Source organism: Manacus vitellinus, unplaced genomic scaffold, assembly GCF_001715985.3.
Source record: "Manacus vitellinus isolate BGI_N305 unplaced genomic scaffold, ASM171598v3 scaffold_61_pilon, whole genome shotgun sequence".
Lineage (NCBI taxonomy): Eukaryota > Metazoa > Chordata > Aves > Passeriformes > Pipridae > Manacus > Manacus vitellinus.
In genome coordinates this window covers 918,010-937,065 of record NW_021940696.1, presented here as the reverse complement: position 1 = coordinate 937,065, position 19,056 = coordinate 918,010, and the positions used below count along the sequence as shown (strand labels likewise).

At 47.3% G+C, this 19,056-nt stretch overlaps 1 protein-coding gene across 2 annotated transcripts in view; it reads right to left on the bottom strand.

Annotated features, from left to right (window-relative positions):
- The window catches only part of PTPRA (protein tyrosine phosphatase receptor type A), a 90,527-nt gene extending 78,411 nt beyond the window's left edge, over window positions 1-12,116 (bottom strand). For both annotated transcript variants that reach the window (XM_008934624.3, XM_018083207.2), the window contains exon 1: window positions 11,978-12,116. In XM_008934624.3, coding sequence (XP_008932872.2) covers window positions 11,978-11,995 — 18 coding nt within the window. In that variant the 5' untranslated portion in view covers window positions 11,996-12,116. The remainder of the gene's footprint in view (window positions 1-11,977) is intronic.
- Between the last annotated feature and the right edge of the window lie 6,940 nt (window positions 12,117-19,056).

Genomic DNA, 19,056 nt, shown 5'->3' with positions numbered 1-19,056 from the left:
AGAAGAGAAGGCTCCAGGGAGAGCTGAGAGCCCCTGGCAGGGCCTGAAGGGGCTCCAGAAGAGCTGGAGAGGGACTGGGAACAAGGGATGGAGGAACAGGACAAAGGGAATGGCTTCTCACTGCCAGAGGGCAGGGATAGATGCGATATTGGGAAGGAATTGTTGGCTGTGAGGATGATGAGGCCCTGGCACAGGTTGGGCAGAGAAGCTGTGGCTGCCCCTGGATCCCTGAAAGTGTCCAAGGCCAGGTTGGACCTGGCTTGGAGCAACCTGGGCTAGTGGAAGATGTCCCTGCCTATGGCAGGGGTTTGGAACAGGATGATATTTAAGTTCCCTTCCCAATCAAACCATTCTATGATCCTGTAACCAGAGCCACCTCATCTCCAGGACAAATGGAAACAGAAGCAGCTGTAGCTGCAGCCCCAAGACCACCCAGACTTCCTGTGCTGATAATCCTATAACTCAAAGCCCTTGGACAGATTTGACCCTGCTCACAAGTTGTCCTCCCCTACACGAAAGGTGGCCAGAGGCAGCAATATCACTTAGTGAGGAGCTACAGCTTCCTTCCAGACACTCAGGCTGGAGAAATAAAAAGGATCTAAAGCAGATGACAGAGTTGTTAAAAGATGATCCTTTGGTCTTAGTGGTTTGGTATTTTTAAGCCACGTGGGATTCAACCTTCCCCAAACAACTCCGGTGACACAGAAATCACAAGAAGGCTGTGCCTCTTTGGGGCACAGAGAAATACTTCTCCTAATCAAAATATTATTATTGAGCTGATATAATTTTGATCAAGAGATAACCTCATTTTCTCCCACTCAATCCTTCCCCATTGCCACCAGGGTTCATGCTGGCAATATGTTATTTTGGTGCAGGCAGAAAGTAATGATAGGAAAGCAATTACTGGGCTGCATTTTTTAAATTTAGTAAAATATTAATGAGCTAATCTAATTTTTTTTCATGTCTGGCTGCTACATGCACTGAGCCTACAACTCCATCACGTTGTGGATGAGATGCCTTCTCACCACAGACTGAAATCCAGGGAGTAGACCTTCCCAAAATCAGCACCACTTGAACAGCGCTGGTAACTGTGAGAATCATGGAATGGTTTGGGTTGGAAGGGACCTTGAAGACCACCTTGTTCCAACCCCCTGCCATGGGCAGGGACACCTTCCACTATCCCAGGTTGCTCCAGACCCCATCCAACCTGGCCTTGGACACTTCCAGGGATGGGGCAGCCACAGTTTCTCTGGGCAACCTCTCTTTCTGCTTTTGCAAGAGATCGGTGGATTCAAAATCAACATGAAAGCCCACCTGCTTTTTTCCCCCCCAAAGTATTTTATCACTAATCCCTGGATCTGGACCACAAGTTTCTCCCCATTCTAAAAATAAAAATCTATCAGATTCAGTTAAGCAAAACCAAAGAAACTATTGCACACACGGGAAAATTTCAGTGTAAACTTTTCAAAGTTGTGTTAAATGACAACAAACAGGTTTGTTGCTGACTCGAGGTGTGTGCATATGGTGACCATCACCATCAAACCATGAGGTGCCCATCATGGGGACAATTTTTTGAAGGAGAAACTGAAGTTTAACTCCTGTAGGTGTTCAAATTTCAGATATGAGTTTCTGGGGTAAAAAAAGAAAAGGGCTAAATTTTCAATATTGGGTGTACAAAACTGACTTGGGTGAACACTGCACTATCCAGTCTCCATGAAGGGATAAAACCTTCATTCTTTTCCTTAGAATCACGGAATCATTAAGATTGGAAAAGCCCTCTGAGATCACCCAGTCCAACCCTTCTCCCAGCACTGCCAAGGCCACCACTAACCCACGTCCCCAGGTGCCACATCCACATGGCTTTTAAATCCCTCCAGGGATGGGGACTCCACCACTGCCCTGGGCAGCTGTGCCAGGGATGGACAACCCTTTGAGTAAAGAAATTTTTCCTAATATCCAATCTGTCCCCTTCCTTGGGCTGCTGCCTGTCACGTGTCCCTTTGAAAAGCTACTTCAACCCAGTTCTCTCCACAAGCCTCATAAAAGGATTTCACTGCAACAAATGCCAAGGCAAAGAGCAAGAATGACTTAAAAATCCAAATAAAGCCCTTTTTTTTTTACTTTTACTATGTAATTGCAAATAACAAACATATCTGTGGTTTACAGAGGAGGCAATAAATTAAAGCTACAGTCGCAAATCAGACCAAAAAAAGATACTTAAGTCATTCAATCCACCACCCCGGGATGGCTGTGGCCCCATGGGATGCTGCTTGGTTTTGTGAAAGACTTGGGAGTCCTGAATGGAGGAAGTATGACACGAAGAGCTCTCTCAGAAGTGTTTTTTTTTTTTAAATTCTTATAAAATTAAACCAGCCCTCTGGTACTTCCTGAGCACAGCCTTGTCGGTCTGGCTGGAGAAAAGTAAATGGGCTTCAGTAAACAAGCTTTTTATTTGTGAGCTGAGCACATCATAAATAAAAAGGGAAGTTTGATCCACGGCAAAATGGTTGCATGTGTTTCTTCTGTAACTACCCCACGATGGCTGTGACACTGCAGTTCTAGAAAAAGAAACTGGCACTTTTCAGGATCACAGGATGGTTTAGGTTGGAAGGGACCTTCAAGACCATCCAGTCCCACCCCCTGCCACGGGCAGGGACACCTTCCACTAGCCCAGGTTGCTCCAAGCCCCGTCCAACCTGGCCTTGGACACTTCCAGGGATCCAGGGGTAGCCACAGCTTCTCTGGGGAACTTTTTAAATTCCTGCAAAAATATGCATTTTGAGCCATTAGGAAGCTGAGGACCCCAAATTTTTAACTTCCTCACTGATAAAGGCTACAGCAAAATGGTCCAAGGGAGCCACCAGCTGCAGCAGGACCTGAGCCTGGAGACAGCAGTGTTTGTCCTCACCTTCTCCTGCTCTCACCAGACACTGAAGAATTTTTTAAAAAGCCAATCTCCTATATTTTTTCATTTTTCATTGAGCACTAACCCTGAACCAACGCTCAGAACACAGGAGGTGCCTATTTCCATAACTTTGGTGAGCAAAAGTATTTTAGGAATGATCACTAAACAAAACAAGTTGAGGAGGTTTGGGTGCTGTGGGGGTTTGGGTTTTTAATTTTTGCTAATTTTTTTATATTTTGAGGAAAAGAGGAAATTGCCTCAAGTTGTGCCAGGGGAGGTTTAGGTTGGATATGAGGGAAAATTTCTTCATGGAAAGGGCTGTCCAGCCCTGGCACAGCTGCCCAGGGTAGTACTGGAGTCCCCATCCCTGGAGGGATTTAAAAGCCATGTGGATGTGGCACTTGGGGACGTGGGTTAGTGGTGGCCTTGGCAGTGCTGGGGGAATGGTTGGATTCAATGATCCAATCTAAACAATTCTATGACTCTATGAAGAAAAAAAGCCCTGTAACCACAAACCCAGGGACTCTGCACTAGTTTCCACTGCATTTCCAGAATACATGTCCAAAAAGAGCAGTGTTGGGTGAATTGAAGACATTATGCCAGAGGTGAGTTTGAACAAGCACACAGTGAGCAGTTTCTCTCCCTCAGCTGAAGCTCAGCTGGGCTTGAGTCTGTACAGACAGGTCTGGCTTCAGGGGAAGTCCATCCATTGGGATTCTCAGGGCTTTCCAACGTGGTGTGAGCAGGAGAAAAACCCCAAACTAGAGCTTTCAGTGGGTAAATCTAGTGGGTGATCTGTGCTACAGCTGGAGCCATCTCCCCACACCACAGATGTGACAGCACCACAATAGCATGAATAATTTTCCCTGCTCACTCCTTACCCAGCGACAGCATTCAGAGTCTAAATTAAGAACACGAAAAACCATTAACAAGACCATTAACCTCGGCCCCACCCTCAGTGCACCACATAAAAAGCCGACGTAACAATCCCCAAGATAACATTGTGTGTCAGAAATATCACACACAGGAATACAGCAGTCGCAGCCTTCGTTTCCTGACACGGGAAAGCTGCTATAATTGTAGCTCATTGTGCTCGTGGGGGATTTCAGCTTGGAAGTCAGTTGCCAACAGCCCTTGTTTGCTGGAATTTCCAATCAGGGGCTCTCAAAACTCCCCGGGGTTCCCGAATCAGCGCCGTGTCAAGGCGCCTCTCCAAGTTCTGCACCGCGCGGTTCATCAGGAATTCAGCTTTCTCAGTGGAAATAAGTCCAGATCAGGGACATTAAAATCCCAGGGATATAAAAGCTGGATGTGGAGAGGATATGTGATTTGAACACAATTTCTGTTTGGGATTTTTGATGCCCATTTCACAGCTGAGGAGGGCATCCAAACCAAAACCACCTTTGCCCTTTGGAGGCCCTCCAGCTGAGTCGAGAGGAGAGTTTTCAGGAGATCATCCCATTTTAAAGAATTTCTTCAAGGAAAGAGTTGTTAACCATTGGAAGGGGCTGCCCAGGGAGGTGGTGGAGTCTCCATCCCTGGGGGTGCTCAAGGAACAACTGGGCGTGGTACTGAGTGCTCTGGCATGGGTGACAAGGTGGTGATGGGTCAAAGGTTGGACTCAAGGATTTTGGAGGTCTTTTCCAACCTTCATGATTCCGTGATTTTTCATTAATTCAGCTATTACATCACACATAATTCAGAGGTTTGCCATCTCCAACCTGGCCAGGCCTCTGGGGTGTCCAGAGTGGTGTGAAACCACCCAAATTCACAGAAACCACCACACCCTCTCACAGAGGCGCTCAGTCCACGGCATTCTCCCCTCCTGGTGGAAGCCATCCTTGCAAGCACAATTCTCCCAAGTATTCTTCCACCCCTTTCTAGAGGATTTAAACTGCCCAGTTCACAGATTTGAGGAGGTAAGGATTCCCTAAGGATGTGGTACCTGACAAACCTGCTGGGTTTTTGACACCCTGTCTTTGTAAAGAGGTTTCATCTCAACAAGGCCTTTTCCAGTCAGTATTTCCAGGTAACACCAATACCAGCTTTTAGCTCTAAATGCTTTTCTACCAAGCCCAGAGAAGGTTAAAAGCAACACTTTCACTCATTTTGGTATTTCCTGATTAAAATGAACAGGTGACAGTGACCCAAATCGACAGTGCCAGAGAAGGGGTTCTCCTAAAATGAAAACACCAACGTTTCTGATGCCCCCAGGTGATGCTGTAAGCTGTGGGCATCCTAATTTTATCCTTGTGGTGACCTGCCATCTTAGGTCTCTTCTCAGTTTCATCTTCACTCTCTCCCCATGAGAAACAACCATTTCCACATCATCAATCCCTCCTCCTTCCTTAAGGTTTTTTTCATCAGTTTTTCTAGAGGATTTCATTTTCAGGGCTGTTTCCCTGAAAGCTGGGTTTTTCCCCCTGCTGCTGCGACGCTGGTTGTTTGCCAAGGACCCCACAAGGCCCATCCCGAGAGGAAAATCAGCCTCCCAGGAATTTTTTCCAAGGGTGAAGCTCAACGCCCGGCCAGGCGCTGAAGGATAAACACCTCCCTCATTAGTATGCTGAGCCACATTAGTTCTGCTGCTCACAGAGCCAAAGCATCAAAGTGGGGCTGAATCTTCAATTTCACAGCTTGCAACGTGATGTATGAGATACTCCGGGGGCCCTGGGCACGGGGCACAGCGTTTCTGATGCACGAGGTGCCTGCTGGAAAATCTGCTAATGCCTGGGGAAGAGGCAGCACGTGCCTCTGAGAGGAGAGGGATGATGTCATCCCACATAAAATCTGGGTGAAGCGACTGCCCAGCATCACACGTGAGGCTTTGGTAACACACCACGACCTCAGCCGAGGAGCCGGCGTCACCCTACGAGTCGAACGCGGATTAATTTAAGAGGTGAATTTATATTTCAGACTTTGCTTCAGGTCTGAGAAGTCTCGTGATCTCTCCACTCAGTCTCCCCTCCTAATCAGTTTTCGCAGAATTCGCCAGATTTGGAGGTTTTGAGGTTGTTCTCAAAGGCGGAATTGCACAGAGGTTCGGAAGGTTGTTTGGGATGGAGGGGTCGATAAACCCAGACCGTGCCTGTTACTGCCCTCGTCTTTAGGAAATTAAGCTAAAGAACAACAACACTTTACTCACCGTTGTATGAAAACTATGAATGACACTGTCATGGCTACAGTTGCACCTGTACCTATCAAATATCAGCATTTTAGCTGATTTTTGCACTGAGAATTCTTTGTCCCCTATTGAAAACCATATTCCTCAAAAAAGACCACGAATACATCAGCCCTGATGACTAGACCAGAGTAAGAGCAACCAAGGCTAGGGAAGGCTCCTTGGATTCAAAGGTCAGGCAAAAAGGTGTCAGGGATGGCAGGAAACTCCCGGGTACTCCAGCTCACAGTAGGATTCCTCAGTGCATGTGCAGCATTATGGCTTTAGAGGCTTTGGAGGCATTGCACAGATTAATCACACAAAATAATGATCTCACAGTGAAGTGTTGAGCTGGAATTAAAGAGATTAATGTTCAGGTCCCAGCTCTCAAAGTTCTCACCCCTGGGGGAGTCATATCAACTCCTGCATCTCACCTCCCCTTTCCACAAAACCTCCTTTGAATTACTGATTGCAGAACCTGAGCGAAGATGCCAGAGGGAAAGACCATTCCAAAGGCTTTTTTTAATTATTATTTTTTCCTTAATACCCGCTGTGAGGCACTGTCTTGTTTAATTCATGGCTCTTTGAAGAAAGATTTGCCATCTTAAGGGAATAAAAACAAGCCTGTGTTATCTTTTTAATAACACCACGTGCTCCTGCTGGTGAAGTCCAGCCCTGAACAAACACTCTCACATGAACAGACCAAAAAACGTGCAGTGCCATTTCACTGATGAATTTAGTTTGGTGGGGCACTGTCACGACGTGTTTGTAGACCCAAAGCTTGGGCCAGGCAAAATTCTGAAATTAGTGGAGCACTTCTGGCCTCAATTCCCACAGGAACAAAAAGGGCACAGCACAAAATACTCTCCTGTACAGCTCTATTTTGTTATCTCCCATTGTTAAATCCCTCTAGACTCTGGTTTTTCTGGAATTAGAGTAAGGCTCTTCCTTTGTTTCCCAAGCTCAAATCACAGAAAACAAGACCTTCAACTGTCGTGATGGATTTCTGTGTCTGTCACCCCACATCAGTTCACCTGCAACCCCCTGAACCTCCAACATCTGGCATTTGTAGGAGCTTGGTCACATCCCAATTCCTCTGTAAGCCAAAGACTTCTTGGAATGTGGCTTTTTCCCGTTGCCCAGAACACAAAATGCAGGCCAGATTTTGGCGAGGATGGGAAGAAAACGGGAAAGTATGTGGGTGGAAGAAGAACAATGAAGTTCAGTCATGCAAAAAATGCTTCTTTTGTTGTTTTTTTAAAATCTAACCCCAAAAACTATTAAGAAGAATTTGCCATGAGAAGGTAACTGTTTGTTGGTGGTGACATCTGTGCCATCCACAGCCCCAAAGCTGCCCTCATCCAACACCAGCAATAGGTGACAGACACAACTGAGACATCCACAACCACAGCAACCAAACCTTCCTCCCCACACTCAGCCTGAAATTGCACTGGGAGGCCTCAGAAATCCCACAGGATTCCAACCAATCTCCAGTTGCCTTGAAAGCATAATTAACTGCAATTGCCTTTTGATTTTATCTCCATTTTCTCAGGTTCTGGGCAATTTGGGAAAGCTCTCCGTGTACCTACAGGTGAGTATTCACCCCGGTGCGTGCACCTACTTGTCTGGAGCTACCAACTTCCCAGTGTGTCTGCTTTTCTCAGGGCCTCCTCGGAGAATGAAACTTAGGGAGGAAGCCTATCCTTTGGGAAATTCTCCTTCTTAGCCTGTATAGTAACTGATAAAAAGATTTTTGCTCTTGCTGGTGGTATGGAGGAGCTCGAACCACGGGAGTGCTCAAGCTCAGCCTGGCTCCACCAGGCTCAGCTCCTCGCTTCCCACAATGTTTTCTGACAAATTGCTCTCACAGGGATTTCAAAAAAAAAAAAGGATGCTGACTTGGCCTTTGCAGTAAGAAAGAGATATTTCCTCCCTTCTCCACATAAATTTTAAAGTTTCTCCAAGCGGTTTTCAGTCAGTCCAAGGTGTTGGTGAGTCACAGGCAGACAGGTGACCTACACCACCACCCCCTCTTACAAACAGAGAGGGCAAATATGGAAGACATGAGCTTTAAGGAAAATTTCTGGAAAATTTAAGGCTGGTGAGGCACTGACACAGGTTGCCCAGAGAAGCTGTGGCTGCCCCTGGATCCCTGGAAGTGTCCAAGGCCAGGTTGGACGGGGCTTGGAGCAAGCTGGGCTAATGGAAGGTGTCCCTGCCCATGCCTTGGAACTAGATGGTCTTGAAGGTCCCTTCCAACCCAAACCATTTTGTGGATCTATGAAAATTCTTGCCCTTGCAGGGAAGGTTCAGGACTAGTTTCATTCAGAAATACAGACTGGGTGTAGTCAATGGCTTGGAGAATTCCATCCAAAAAACAGAGAGCTGCTTCAATCCCCAAAAACTTTCCTATTCAGTGGAAAAGTCATCTTTGCTACAAAGTCAGATGGCAGTTTCTGAGCCAGCCCAGGCGGGGGTTCACCCAAACAGGAAAGGCCAAGAACGAGGCATCCAAACACTCCCTGCTAAAACCTTTGTGGTTTTACCATCAAGAGTTCAAACCAAGACCTCCCGTCCTGCTGCTCGCGCCGCACGCGGAAGAGCTTCCAAAAAACCTTCCTTGGCAGCAATCCCAAAAACGCAGCTTCCGACCCGCTGCTGGGAGCAGAGGTGGCTTCTCTGTGGACTTTGAAAGCTGAGTTTCCAAAGAAATCCTGGCGTTTTTGAACAAGGTTCTTGATTTCTCTAAACACAACTGTTTCCGCAAGCCTAAGGCAGGTCTGGTGGTCTAAGGTTTGGGAGGAAGATGAGACCCCCCCCTGTATTCTCATTCCAAGTCTTGCATGTCATCAAGGACACTTCTCCCTTACCCTTCCTTTGAGCCTGCTGGGATCATGAAAGTAATTACAGTGGAAAAACCTGGGAGAATCCAACCATGGCTCGGTGAAACTGTCCTGTCCAGTGGGGTAACTGGGACAGACACCAAAGCCCTGGAACACCAGACTGTAAGGAGTCAGGGCAGTAATCCCTGGCTAGGAAAGGCAGGATTCAAGGCCAGGTTAGGTGGGGCTGGGACTGACCTGGTCTAGTGGAAGGTGTCCCTGCCCAAGGCAGGGGATTGGAACGAGATGAGCTTTCAGGTCCCTTCCAACCCAAACCATCCTGTGATTCTGTGATTTTATGTCCATGCTCATTGCATGGAGCTGGAACGAGATGACCTTTAACGGTCCCTTCCAAGCCAAACATTCTGTGATTCCCACTCACTCTCTGGGACAGAATGGCAGGTGTTTGGTAGTGGGTCTGTTCCTACTCCCACCCTCGCTCCCCTCCTCCAGTGTTTTCAATTCAGCCAGTTTTGATTTGAGACCACCCCGACCTCTACTCAGAGGTGCCACCAGACCTGGGAGCACCACGGTGTTCGGCATCCCAAGGTTTCCAATTACACAAGCAGAGTCTTCTAGGATACACTGGAGGTTTTAGAGTTAAACTTTGAAGTCTCCTCTGCAAACACAAGCTCCCTGGTCTCCCAGCACTACCACAAGTAGCAGTACTACTGCTACACAGCCTGTGCCACGTCTGAGCTGGAATAAATGTGTGACACTGCTGAAATGGCTGACAAAAAAGAGGACAGCAACTTGTGACAAGTGAATGTGACCCGTGCAAACAAAGCCCAGAAATCCAGCGATCCATCTGAGTGGACAGCTTTGTATAGACTCCATGCACTGGTTTTCTCCCACATAATCCCAATCTGAATGCTCTGGCCCTGTGACACCAATCAGGAAGTGATGGATAATGAAACACAAGCATAAAAGGGTGCTCAAGCCCTTCCAGCTCATACTGGCTATTTTATAACCCCTGTTTTAGAGGGAGAAAACACTCAGCCCCAAATGCCTTTCCAGTGGCCCATGGAAGTCAAGAGGCTCCTGGTACCACAAACACCCTGGAATCTTCTGAATTCACCTCTCAATCTCACCCAGCAGCCCAATCCACCTGAGACAGCTGAGCAAGCCCCAGGACCTCAGCTGTGGACCTTGCTGCCTTATTCCAGAAGGATTTTGCTGCAGAAGGGAAGTGCTGTGGGACTATTTCACTCCAGCCAACAGAGACAAAGCCACGTCTGGCTTCATCCTGCAAGACAAACCACCCACCCACAGCAATGTTGCTGGGACCATTTAACCTGCCCAGTCACAGCACTGGCCACGGTGATCAGCCTACGGCTGCTCCTCTTCACATGGGTTCAGGCACATCCTGCCATTCCCAGGGGATTGAGGATTCCAGCTGGCAGCTGAATTTCCACCTTCCAACCTCAAGGAGCTGAGGAGCCTTGACAGGCACGTCCAGGCTCTTGCTGCTCTAAAAAGGCTTTTCTTATACCAGCAAAAACTGAGTAATAAATGGAGTTTAGGCTATTAATGTTCACGTTGAGCATCATATGCAAACTCCTTCTGCATCTCTGACTTTAGTCTTGTTGAACTTAATCCTTTCCTGGGACCAGCTATGGAGAAAGAAAGCACCAAACACGAAGTCCTTCTTCTAGGACAGTTGGTCACTTCTCAGTGAACCAGAATCACAGAATCACAGAATATCCTGAGTTGGAAGGGACCCACAAGGATCACCCAAGTCCAGCTCCTGGCCCTGCACAGGACAGCCCCAGTAACTGGGATTAATTCAGCTCTTTTCTTCAACAGGAGTTTTCCCCAAATCAAAAAGAGAGCAAAAAAAAAGACTTAAAAACACATGTAGCAAAACACAACACGAAATTCAGCGAAGTCCAGAGAGAAACACCCACAAACAGAACTGAAACTCTTCCCTAAGTATCACACAAATTCAAAGGGAAGGATTTAGTCATCCTTAAAAGTCAGGATTGGTTTCAGTTTGGCATGGAGGTACCACACCAGGTTTGCAAAGAGTTCAAAGAATTTTTATATGAAACCATAAATTGGTCGAGTTTGTGAAGCAGGGCAGTGTTGGCAGGACCCTGTGTACAGGCATTAAGGAAATATCAAACCACAAACACAAACTTCTTCTCCAGACAGGGTGAATCTGTGGAAGCCAGAGTAACAAGAAATGCTTCAAGAAAAGACCCTGATTATACAAATCACCAAGTCTCACACGCACATCTCCGTTTGCTACTCCAGCAGCACCATCCTAGCACCGAATCCGTTTGGGTTGGAAGGAGTCCTCTGGAATACCCAACGAGAAATCTGACAGTAAGGTATTTATTTTTGATTTTTAAAAGCATTCCTCAATCTTTTCCTCAAGTCAGACCACGGGAAGAACTTTGACCAGAAAAACTTCCCACAAACTCCCTGATGGATGCTGGGGTTTAATGCACCAATGCCCTGAGTAATGCTCCTTCTTACTCCATAACCTTCCTTCTTACTCCATAACCTTCCTTCTTACTCCATAACCTTCCTTCTTACTCCATGACCTTCCTTTCCTCAAAAAGGCTCTGGGCTTTTTCTTTCCCCCTCCTTAATAAATCATTCATGCCAGAATTCCATGCTCATCTGTGCCAAGGGAAGAGCACAGGTCAGTGTATTTCAGTTTAATGCTGGTTTGTGCAGACAAGAAGAAAAAAAATCCTTAAGGAAAGCCCTCAAAACAGCGCAAATATTGATGCCCAAACTCTACACATCTCACAACAAAATCTACAAGTTTCAAAACTGAAAGATTCTTTCAAGTAAATAAACAAAAAAAAGCTGGACTCCTTCAAGTTTGCATCAAAAAAACCAACACCCCCCAGTTTAAGAAGACCACTAAGGTCAGATGAAGGAATGATGGAGCGCAGCTTTCACCCTGTAAGGCTGACGGATGTGAATCCACGAGGAAGTTGTACACCCTGGAACCTCCAAAGGCCACACCAGTACCACCTCCATACCCAAAACACCTCATTTATGCTTCTACTGTACCTTAAAAGGGACGTTCATTCACCTCTTCACCTCCCCAAGGCAACGGTCAAAGCTTTTTTCCGATTAATGCCAAACCGGGACGACGGTGAGGAGTAAACAATCAATCCTTATTAAGGCTGGGGAGTATTCTCGATGCTACCTGTAAAAGAGGAACACCCAGTGAATGGTTTGTGCCAAGATGAGGGAGTCATTTCACACAGATCACTCATATTAAACAAACAGACTTTTTACTGCCCCGACTACTTGAGTTTTATTGGGGGTGACTGGGACTGTCCCACATAACTGAGATTGTCCCAGATGCTAATGCAGGCTCCATATAAAGTAAGTTTATCCAAGCATTCCGAGCACAGCTGGAGGAACACCAGCCTGCAGAAGGCATGGAGGTGGTCAAGAAGAAGACTGAAGACCACAGCTCAAGGGATTTGGGGAACAACCCAAATTTATGCAGCCTGCTAGTACACCAGGAGCTAATGAACAACAAAGAAACTAGCCATGAATTGAGAGGACAGGGAACATACATCGCTTGGCCTGAAGCTGGAAAGATCTCCATTCCTGCCAGATTTTACATCCAAAACTAGACAACTGTCCTAAAAACGACCTTATTTTCTCTTTTCTTGGGGAAGAGAAGGTTTGTGGGCAGGAGCAGGGCACCTGTCAGGCCAGAGAGCATCAATGTGAAGAGGGGACAAACCTCTCATCCACACCAACTCTTCTGGAGGCCTGGAAAGGGGGAAGGTGCCTTCAAAGCTATGCTCTGCTCATGGAAATGGTCCCGAGGTGGTATTAGGGATGTATCAGTTGGAGCATCTACAGGAGTGAGAGGTGGCTCTTCTGGAGCTGTGGGTATGCTGGCAAGGAGGAGAGGAAAACAATAACTATTTTGGCAGGCTGGGGGAGGGACGAGTGAATTATTCCCTTGGCAACCAGCTTCATGGGACCTGGTTCTCTTCTCAGCTATTCATTTATATATATTTGGCTCCTCAGTTACTTTCTGTAAGACTTTTCCAGTTTTAGATTTCGTTTTCAAACCCAAGCTGGTCACATTTTCCACAGGCTGCACAATGCACAAACAAGGCAAGATGCATTTTTATAAGGCAAGGCCATGTCTCAAATAGCTGAAACCACCTATGCTGTTGGAACATCGGGCAAAATTCGACGTCCTCCTCAACAGAGCAAGAGAAAAGCTGATGCTCTTTGTCCTAATGCTTTATTAGAGCATTAAAGTCCTCTCACACAGCACCCAAACCACCCACCAGCACCCAGGCAGCAGAACTGATGTCAGAGAGCTCCAAGAGCAGCTCCCAGGATTCCCTTAAACATCTGGGTGTAGGTGATGGAGACTTTTGGGTTGCAGAGCACCACTGAAAGAACCAACATCCCTGCTCCAGCTTGGAGCAGTGCAATGCCAGCTTCCAAATCTGCATTTGATAAATGAGATGATCAATTTAGGTATTAGGATTCTTCGATACTGGGAAGGAATTCTTACATACTAGGAAGAAATTCTTCCCTGTGAGGGTGGTGAGGGACTGGAATGGAATTCCCAGAGAAGCTGTGGCTGCCCCATCCTCCCTGGGAAGTACTGAAGGCCAGGTTGGATGGGGCTTGGAGCACCCTGGTCTAGTGGAAGGTGTCCCTGCCCTCGTCTTGGAATTAGATGGTCTTGAAGGTCCCTTCCAACCCAAACCATTCCGTGATTCTATGAATTTATTTATTTTAAGTTGTAGAAAGGAGGTAAATTCTGCAGACACAGGGAGGAAGCAGCAGAGCATCCTCTCCCTCATGGTGCAGTAGAGCTCCCTGGACACCCACTCCACCCCTTTGCATTCCCCCAACAAATAACCTGGCCCTGCTCATGGCAACGTGGATTCCCAATCCGGCTCTGCAGCAAAACAGGCTCCCTCTAATTATCCCTCGGCCTGACGACATCCAAATAGTGGAACAGGAACATGTCAGGGACTCAAAATGAGAGAGTGTGAAAACAAGCCCGTCTCCTTTCTCTGTTCACACCGCAGGTCCCGAGCGCACGAGGACACGCCTGAGTCATTCCCAGCAACAACCACAGAGAATTCCCACGCAGGAGCTGTTTTTATGAAATTGTTCAAAAATGAGAGGACAGTGAGAGTCACTTTGGGACTGGAAGGAGCAAGGGTGTGATGAGAAGGATCAGTCGCGCCCGTAGAGCCTCATTAGAAGTGATTTATATGCAAGTAAAACAAATATCCCCCCCGCTTTTCCAGGAAAACGCCAAATTCCATACTGATTTACACGCTTTCCAATCTCATTGACTTCAGAGGGATTGCCTGCGGTAGGAATCACCGGTCTGTGGCCTCCCAGCAATAGAGTAATCCCTTCATATTCCCCCTTTCAAAAAGCCCCAGCACCCGACCAGGTGCTGCAGCTCAGACCCCAGGAGCCGAGTCCCAGCCCTGCAGCAACACTTCTCCTCTCCCTGCCAAAGCTTGGGAAGGGGGGGAAAGGGAAATAGGAGTCTGATGATGGAAATGCCTCGCCATCCGTGGCTGAGCTGGGGGAGAGGCACGAACCCTCCTTCCATCTAATTAAACCCAGATCCAAAAGCTGTTCTGATCCGAGGGCATTAAGTATTTTTGTTAGGAAGGGCAGGGATAAATTAACTGCTAACTCTGCCCCTAATCTTTTCTTTTTTCATTGTTGTTTGAATTCTCCCACTTCCTAAGATTTCGGCGTTTCCTCGTGATAAGAGGGGAGCTCCAGGCTGCCAGCTCATCTCATGCCTTCTCTCCAAGGCATCTGGGCAGATGCTTCCCCCAAGTAAGCTCTTAAAAATCACAGGATCTGCTTCTCCATTTAACAAACATCGGTGCAAAAGGCAACTGCTGACCCCACTCTTTCATCACAGCTGTTATTTACAGCTACCAGCACACTGGGAGAGATGATAATAAATGTTTAATGGTCCAGCAAACACCAAGGGCTTTATCTACAGCCCATTTCCAAGCCTGATCAAATATAATAATCCTTTGTGTGTCTGTCTGCCACTTCCCTGGCTTCCTGTGGGATGGTGCTCTATATTCACACATAAATGGGGGTTAGCTATAGGGAAGGGGGGTTACTTATAGGGACACGCTGTTTTCCCTGCTTCCATATCAATTTGTTGCTCCCAGAAGGGCAAGACTATGCACCAACCTGTGGGACCTCTATAACAGAGAACCTATGTAATAGAGCCCTATATAATAGAGAAGTGCAGGCAGTATCTGCCTCTAGGACTCAATGAAGCAGTTATTTATATCAGGATTATTACACATAGGAAGTGGAGAATATGTGGAGGAAGTTGAGAGAAGTATCACTTACTTACAGACTGGGCAGATAAACCACTTCCTCAGCTCTGAAATAGAAGATCTATTCCCCCTCCAATTATAGCTGTGGGTCCATTACTCAATATTCCCTCCCCATGCAAGTCTTACTTGTCTTCCAGAGCCTCATCTCTCCCAGATGATACTGTAAATGAGTCATTTGACACACTAAAGCAAAGCAGTTAAGGTTTTATTACTCTATTACACACTGCCGTGACAAGCTTCCCCAAAGACTTGATGCTAAATCACAGCCCAATTCTGGTTTGGGAAAGTGATCCTAAATCACAGTCCAATTCTGGTTTGGGAAAGTGATCCTAAATCCCAGCCCAATTCTGGTTTGGGAAGGTGATCCTAAATCCCAGCCCAATTCTGGTTTGGGAAAGTGATCCTAAATCACAGCCCAATTCTGGTTTGGGAATCTCACACGACCCAGAGATAAACACACCCAAAAACGCCACGAGGACTTTGCAGGTGAGACCTCACCCACGTGGGGTTCTGTGGTACCATCAGCTATTCAACACACAGGCTCCAGGAGCCAGACCTGCTCCACAGTTTTCCAGACCATATTCAAGGTTTTTTTTTTTCCCCCCAGCCTTCAAAGGAGCCTTAAAATCAAGTCCTGGTACTGGTGAGGTCTTCTGATACATCCCAAGCCAACTGACTCCACCAACACCACCACCTCTTGGCTGGGATGATGGGAGGGAACTGCTTCCCAGATCGATCTGGTTAAACTGGAGGGTCCTCTAACTCCAATCCTTGCAGAAGGAGAGGGATCAGGGTAGGATTATGTAAAAGAAGGCTCCAGGCCAAAATAAAGGAGCCTGGGGGCAGGGCTGTCATCAGGGCGTAGCTCAGCTGTGCCTCCACTCACCGGCCCCTTCCCTCCCTCCCTCCCTCCCTCCACGGGACATTCTTTCACTCAGCCTGGCCAGGAGACTCTTGCAGAGGGTGTTTAAAGCCCTCAGAGCTGCCAAAAACGTCGAATTAGAGCGCAGTGAGAGCTCATAACAAACCCACCCCAGCGAACCCGCAGCACTGCTCGGCTGCCTGAACCCAAAAATCGTGGAAGCAAAAGACCTCCCGGCAATTTACACCCAAAAGGTTTCCTGTCTCTGCACGAAATCTTTGTTTGCTTTGGGTTTCAGTGGTAGATGGGAGCACAGACTACAATTTGTGGGAGATAGGTTACTGCTGCTAATGCAAAGAGTTTTTTCCCTTCCCCTCTGAACAGATAAAAGCACCAAAAATGCTGCTCTGAAACAGCTTGGTTCTGCATTCACAGATGGTACCAAAAATTAGCATTATTTATCAGTGGCTTTAGTCATTATTGAAAAGAAAAACAGATAAAAGAAGACATGAACCTGAATTAAGTATATTTCTCCCTTTTTTTTGCAACTAATATTTCGAAATGCAGCAGGGAAAGAGCATTTTGTAGAGCTTTAGGAAACCACACTTAAAAAAAAAAAAAGATACATTTACCCAAGAAGGAGAATGAAAACAGGCAGAACAATAAGAGTCACGGAAGTTTGCTCTGAGGAGACAGCTGGGAAGGTGAAAGGAGGAAGCAAGCAAAGAAAACACACAGCATAAAGACAGAAATTACACCAAAACAGCAGGAGAAGGATTATTGAGCCATGTCACATTTTTACAGCACTGCATGCAGCAGGGGAGGTGTGATCACACAGGGCTGTAGGATGCCAAATGTAGCTGCATTTGTGCACAGTCACACCCCTACAGAGGGCTCAGCCCAGTCCTGCATCTCCTCAGGACCTCAACCTCCTTATCTCAGAATCACAGAGCATCTGAGGTCGGAAGGAACCTCTGGAGGCCACTTGGTCCAACCCCCTGCTCGGCCGGGTCACACAGAGCCAACTGCCCAGGACTGTGTCCAGATAAAGTTTGAGTATCTCCAAGGATGGAGACTCCTCAACCTCCCTGGGCAACCTGTGCCAGTGGCTCCATCACCCCCTAAGTCAAATTGTGTTTCCTGACGTTCAGAGGGACCCTCCTGTGTCTCAGTGTGTGTCCGCTGTCCCTTGTCCTGTCACTGGGCACCACTGGGAAGAGCCTGGCTCCGTCCTCTCTGCACCCTCCCTGCAGGTGTTGATGGACTTTGATGAGACCCCCGGAGCCTTCTCTTCTCCAGGCTGAGCTGTCCCAGCTCCCTCAGCCTTTCCTCACAGCAGAGGTGCTCCAGTGCCTTCCCTGGGCTCTCTCCAGTCTGTCCCTGTCCCTCTGGTACTGGGGAGCCACAACTGGACCCAGTGCTCCAGGTGTGGCCTCACCAGTGCTGGGCAGAGGGGCAGGACCCCCCTCCCTTGACCTGCTGGCCCTGCTGTGTCTCTCACAGCCCAGAAAACATTGTCCTTTGTCACCAGGGCTCAAGATCACGTTGGTGTCCACCAGGACCCCCAGGTCCTTTCCTGCTGAGCTCCTTCCCAGCTGGGTGGTCCCAGCACAGACTGGTTCCCTGAGGAATTTCAGGGAAACAGCAAGTGCAAGAAAGAGGAACACTTGCAGGCCACTACAACATCTGCTGTCAGACAGGAAAGCTCATCACCACAGAGCTTAGTTCAGATGAAGGACAAACAAAAAAGGCACAGAGAGCATCATATGATAAATAGGCATAATTTTCTCCAGTAGTGAAGCCTGTCCTCGCTGCAAGGACTTGCCATTTCCTCCCAGCACAAATGGATTACTCATGGACAGAGAAGCCAGGGGCAAAATTAACTCCTGGAGCCCAGCATGTCCCTGGAGATGAGCTCAATCCCAGCCTGCACCTTTCCTCACAGCACACAGACCAGGAGCCTGATGGCCTCTTTGACTGCATCCATCACCACAATAATTACTTTAATTTTCAGCTTCTTGATTTTGGCAGAGACTCTCTTAAAAGCCGAATGACGAACAATTAAATGCAAGAATTAAGTGAAATAAGGTGCCAACAAGAGTTTGGTGTCTGCCCCTCTTCCCTTAAGTGGAGTGGAAGATTAAGTGCTCAGCACATGGGCTCCTGAGAAAGCCTCCAAAGGGAGGAACCCTCAGAAGAGATCCAAAAAGCCTTTTTCTTAATAGAAAACATCCAAAACCTGCCAATAACAAGGCTAAATCCTGCAGGACTGGAGAGATGGAGCCTTGGCTTCAGCTCCCACATGGGCTCAGCAGTACAAATCCACTTCCCACACACCAGGGAGAGCAGCCTGGTCAGTCCAAGGTCTGTTCTGTCCTCCCCTGATGATTTTGTGGTGCTGGGCAGCCAAACATGCAAGTCACTGGTCCAAGAAGTACAGAGTGCAGTGATTTATGGAATTACCTAGCAGGGAATTCTGGCCATGGTCCTCCTTCTCAGGATTATAACGTGTTTTACATAAGATATTCACAGGACTTGAGGAACCCACAAGCACTTGCACTGAGACGTTGCTGGGAAGAGAGACCAGGACACAATTCCTTCCCTTTTATGTTCTCACGTGCTCAGGTTGGGGTGGCAATGAGGGACACAGCACCTGGGCTTCACACAGCCAGACAGTGCTGCAGGTTTCTCATCAAGGATCAAAGGAATGGGAACCCAACACCTTGGCTCCCAACGAGCCCAGGATCCTGGGATCACAGTTCTGATCTTCATGTAATTTTATGCATATTTTTTAAGAACATAGGTCATCAAAAATTGTCTCTTACTCAGAGAATAACAGCTACATGACAGTCACATTCTAAGTTTTCTACTCATTCACGAATTCAAAAGCAAGGCTGAGCAGA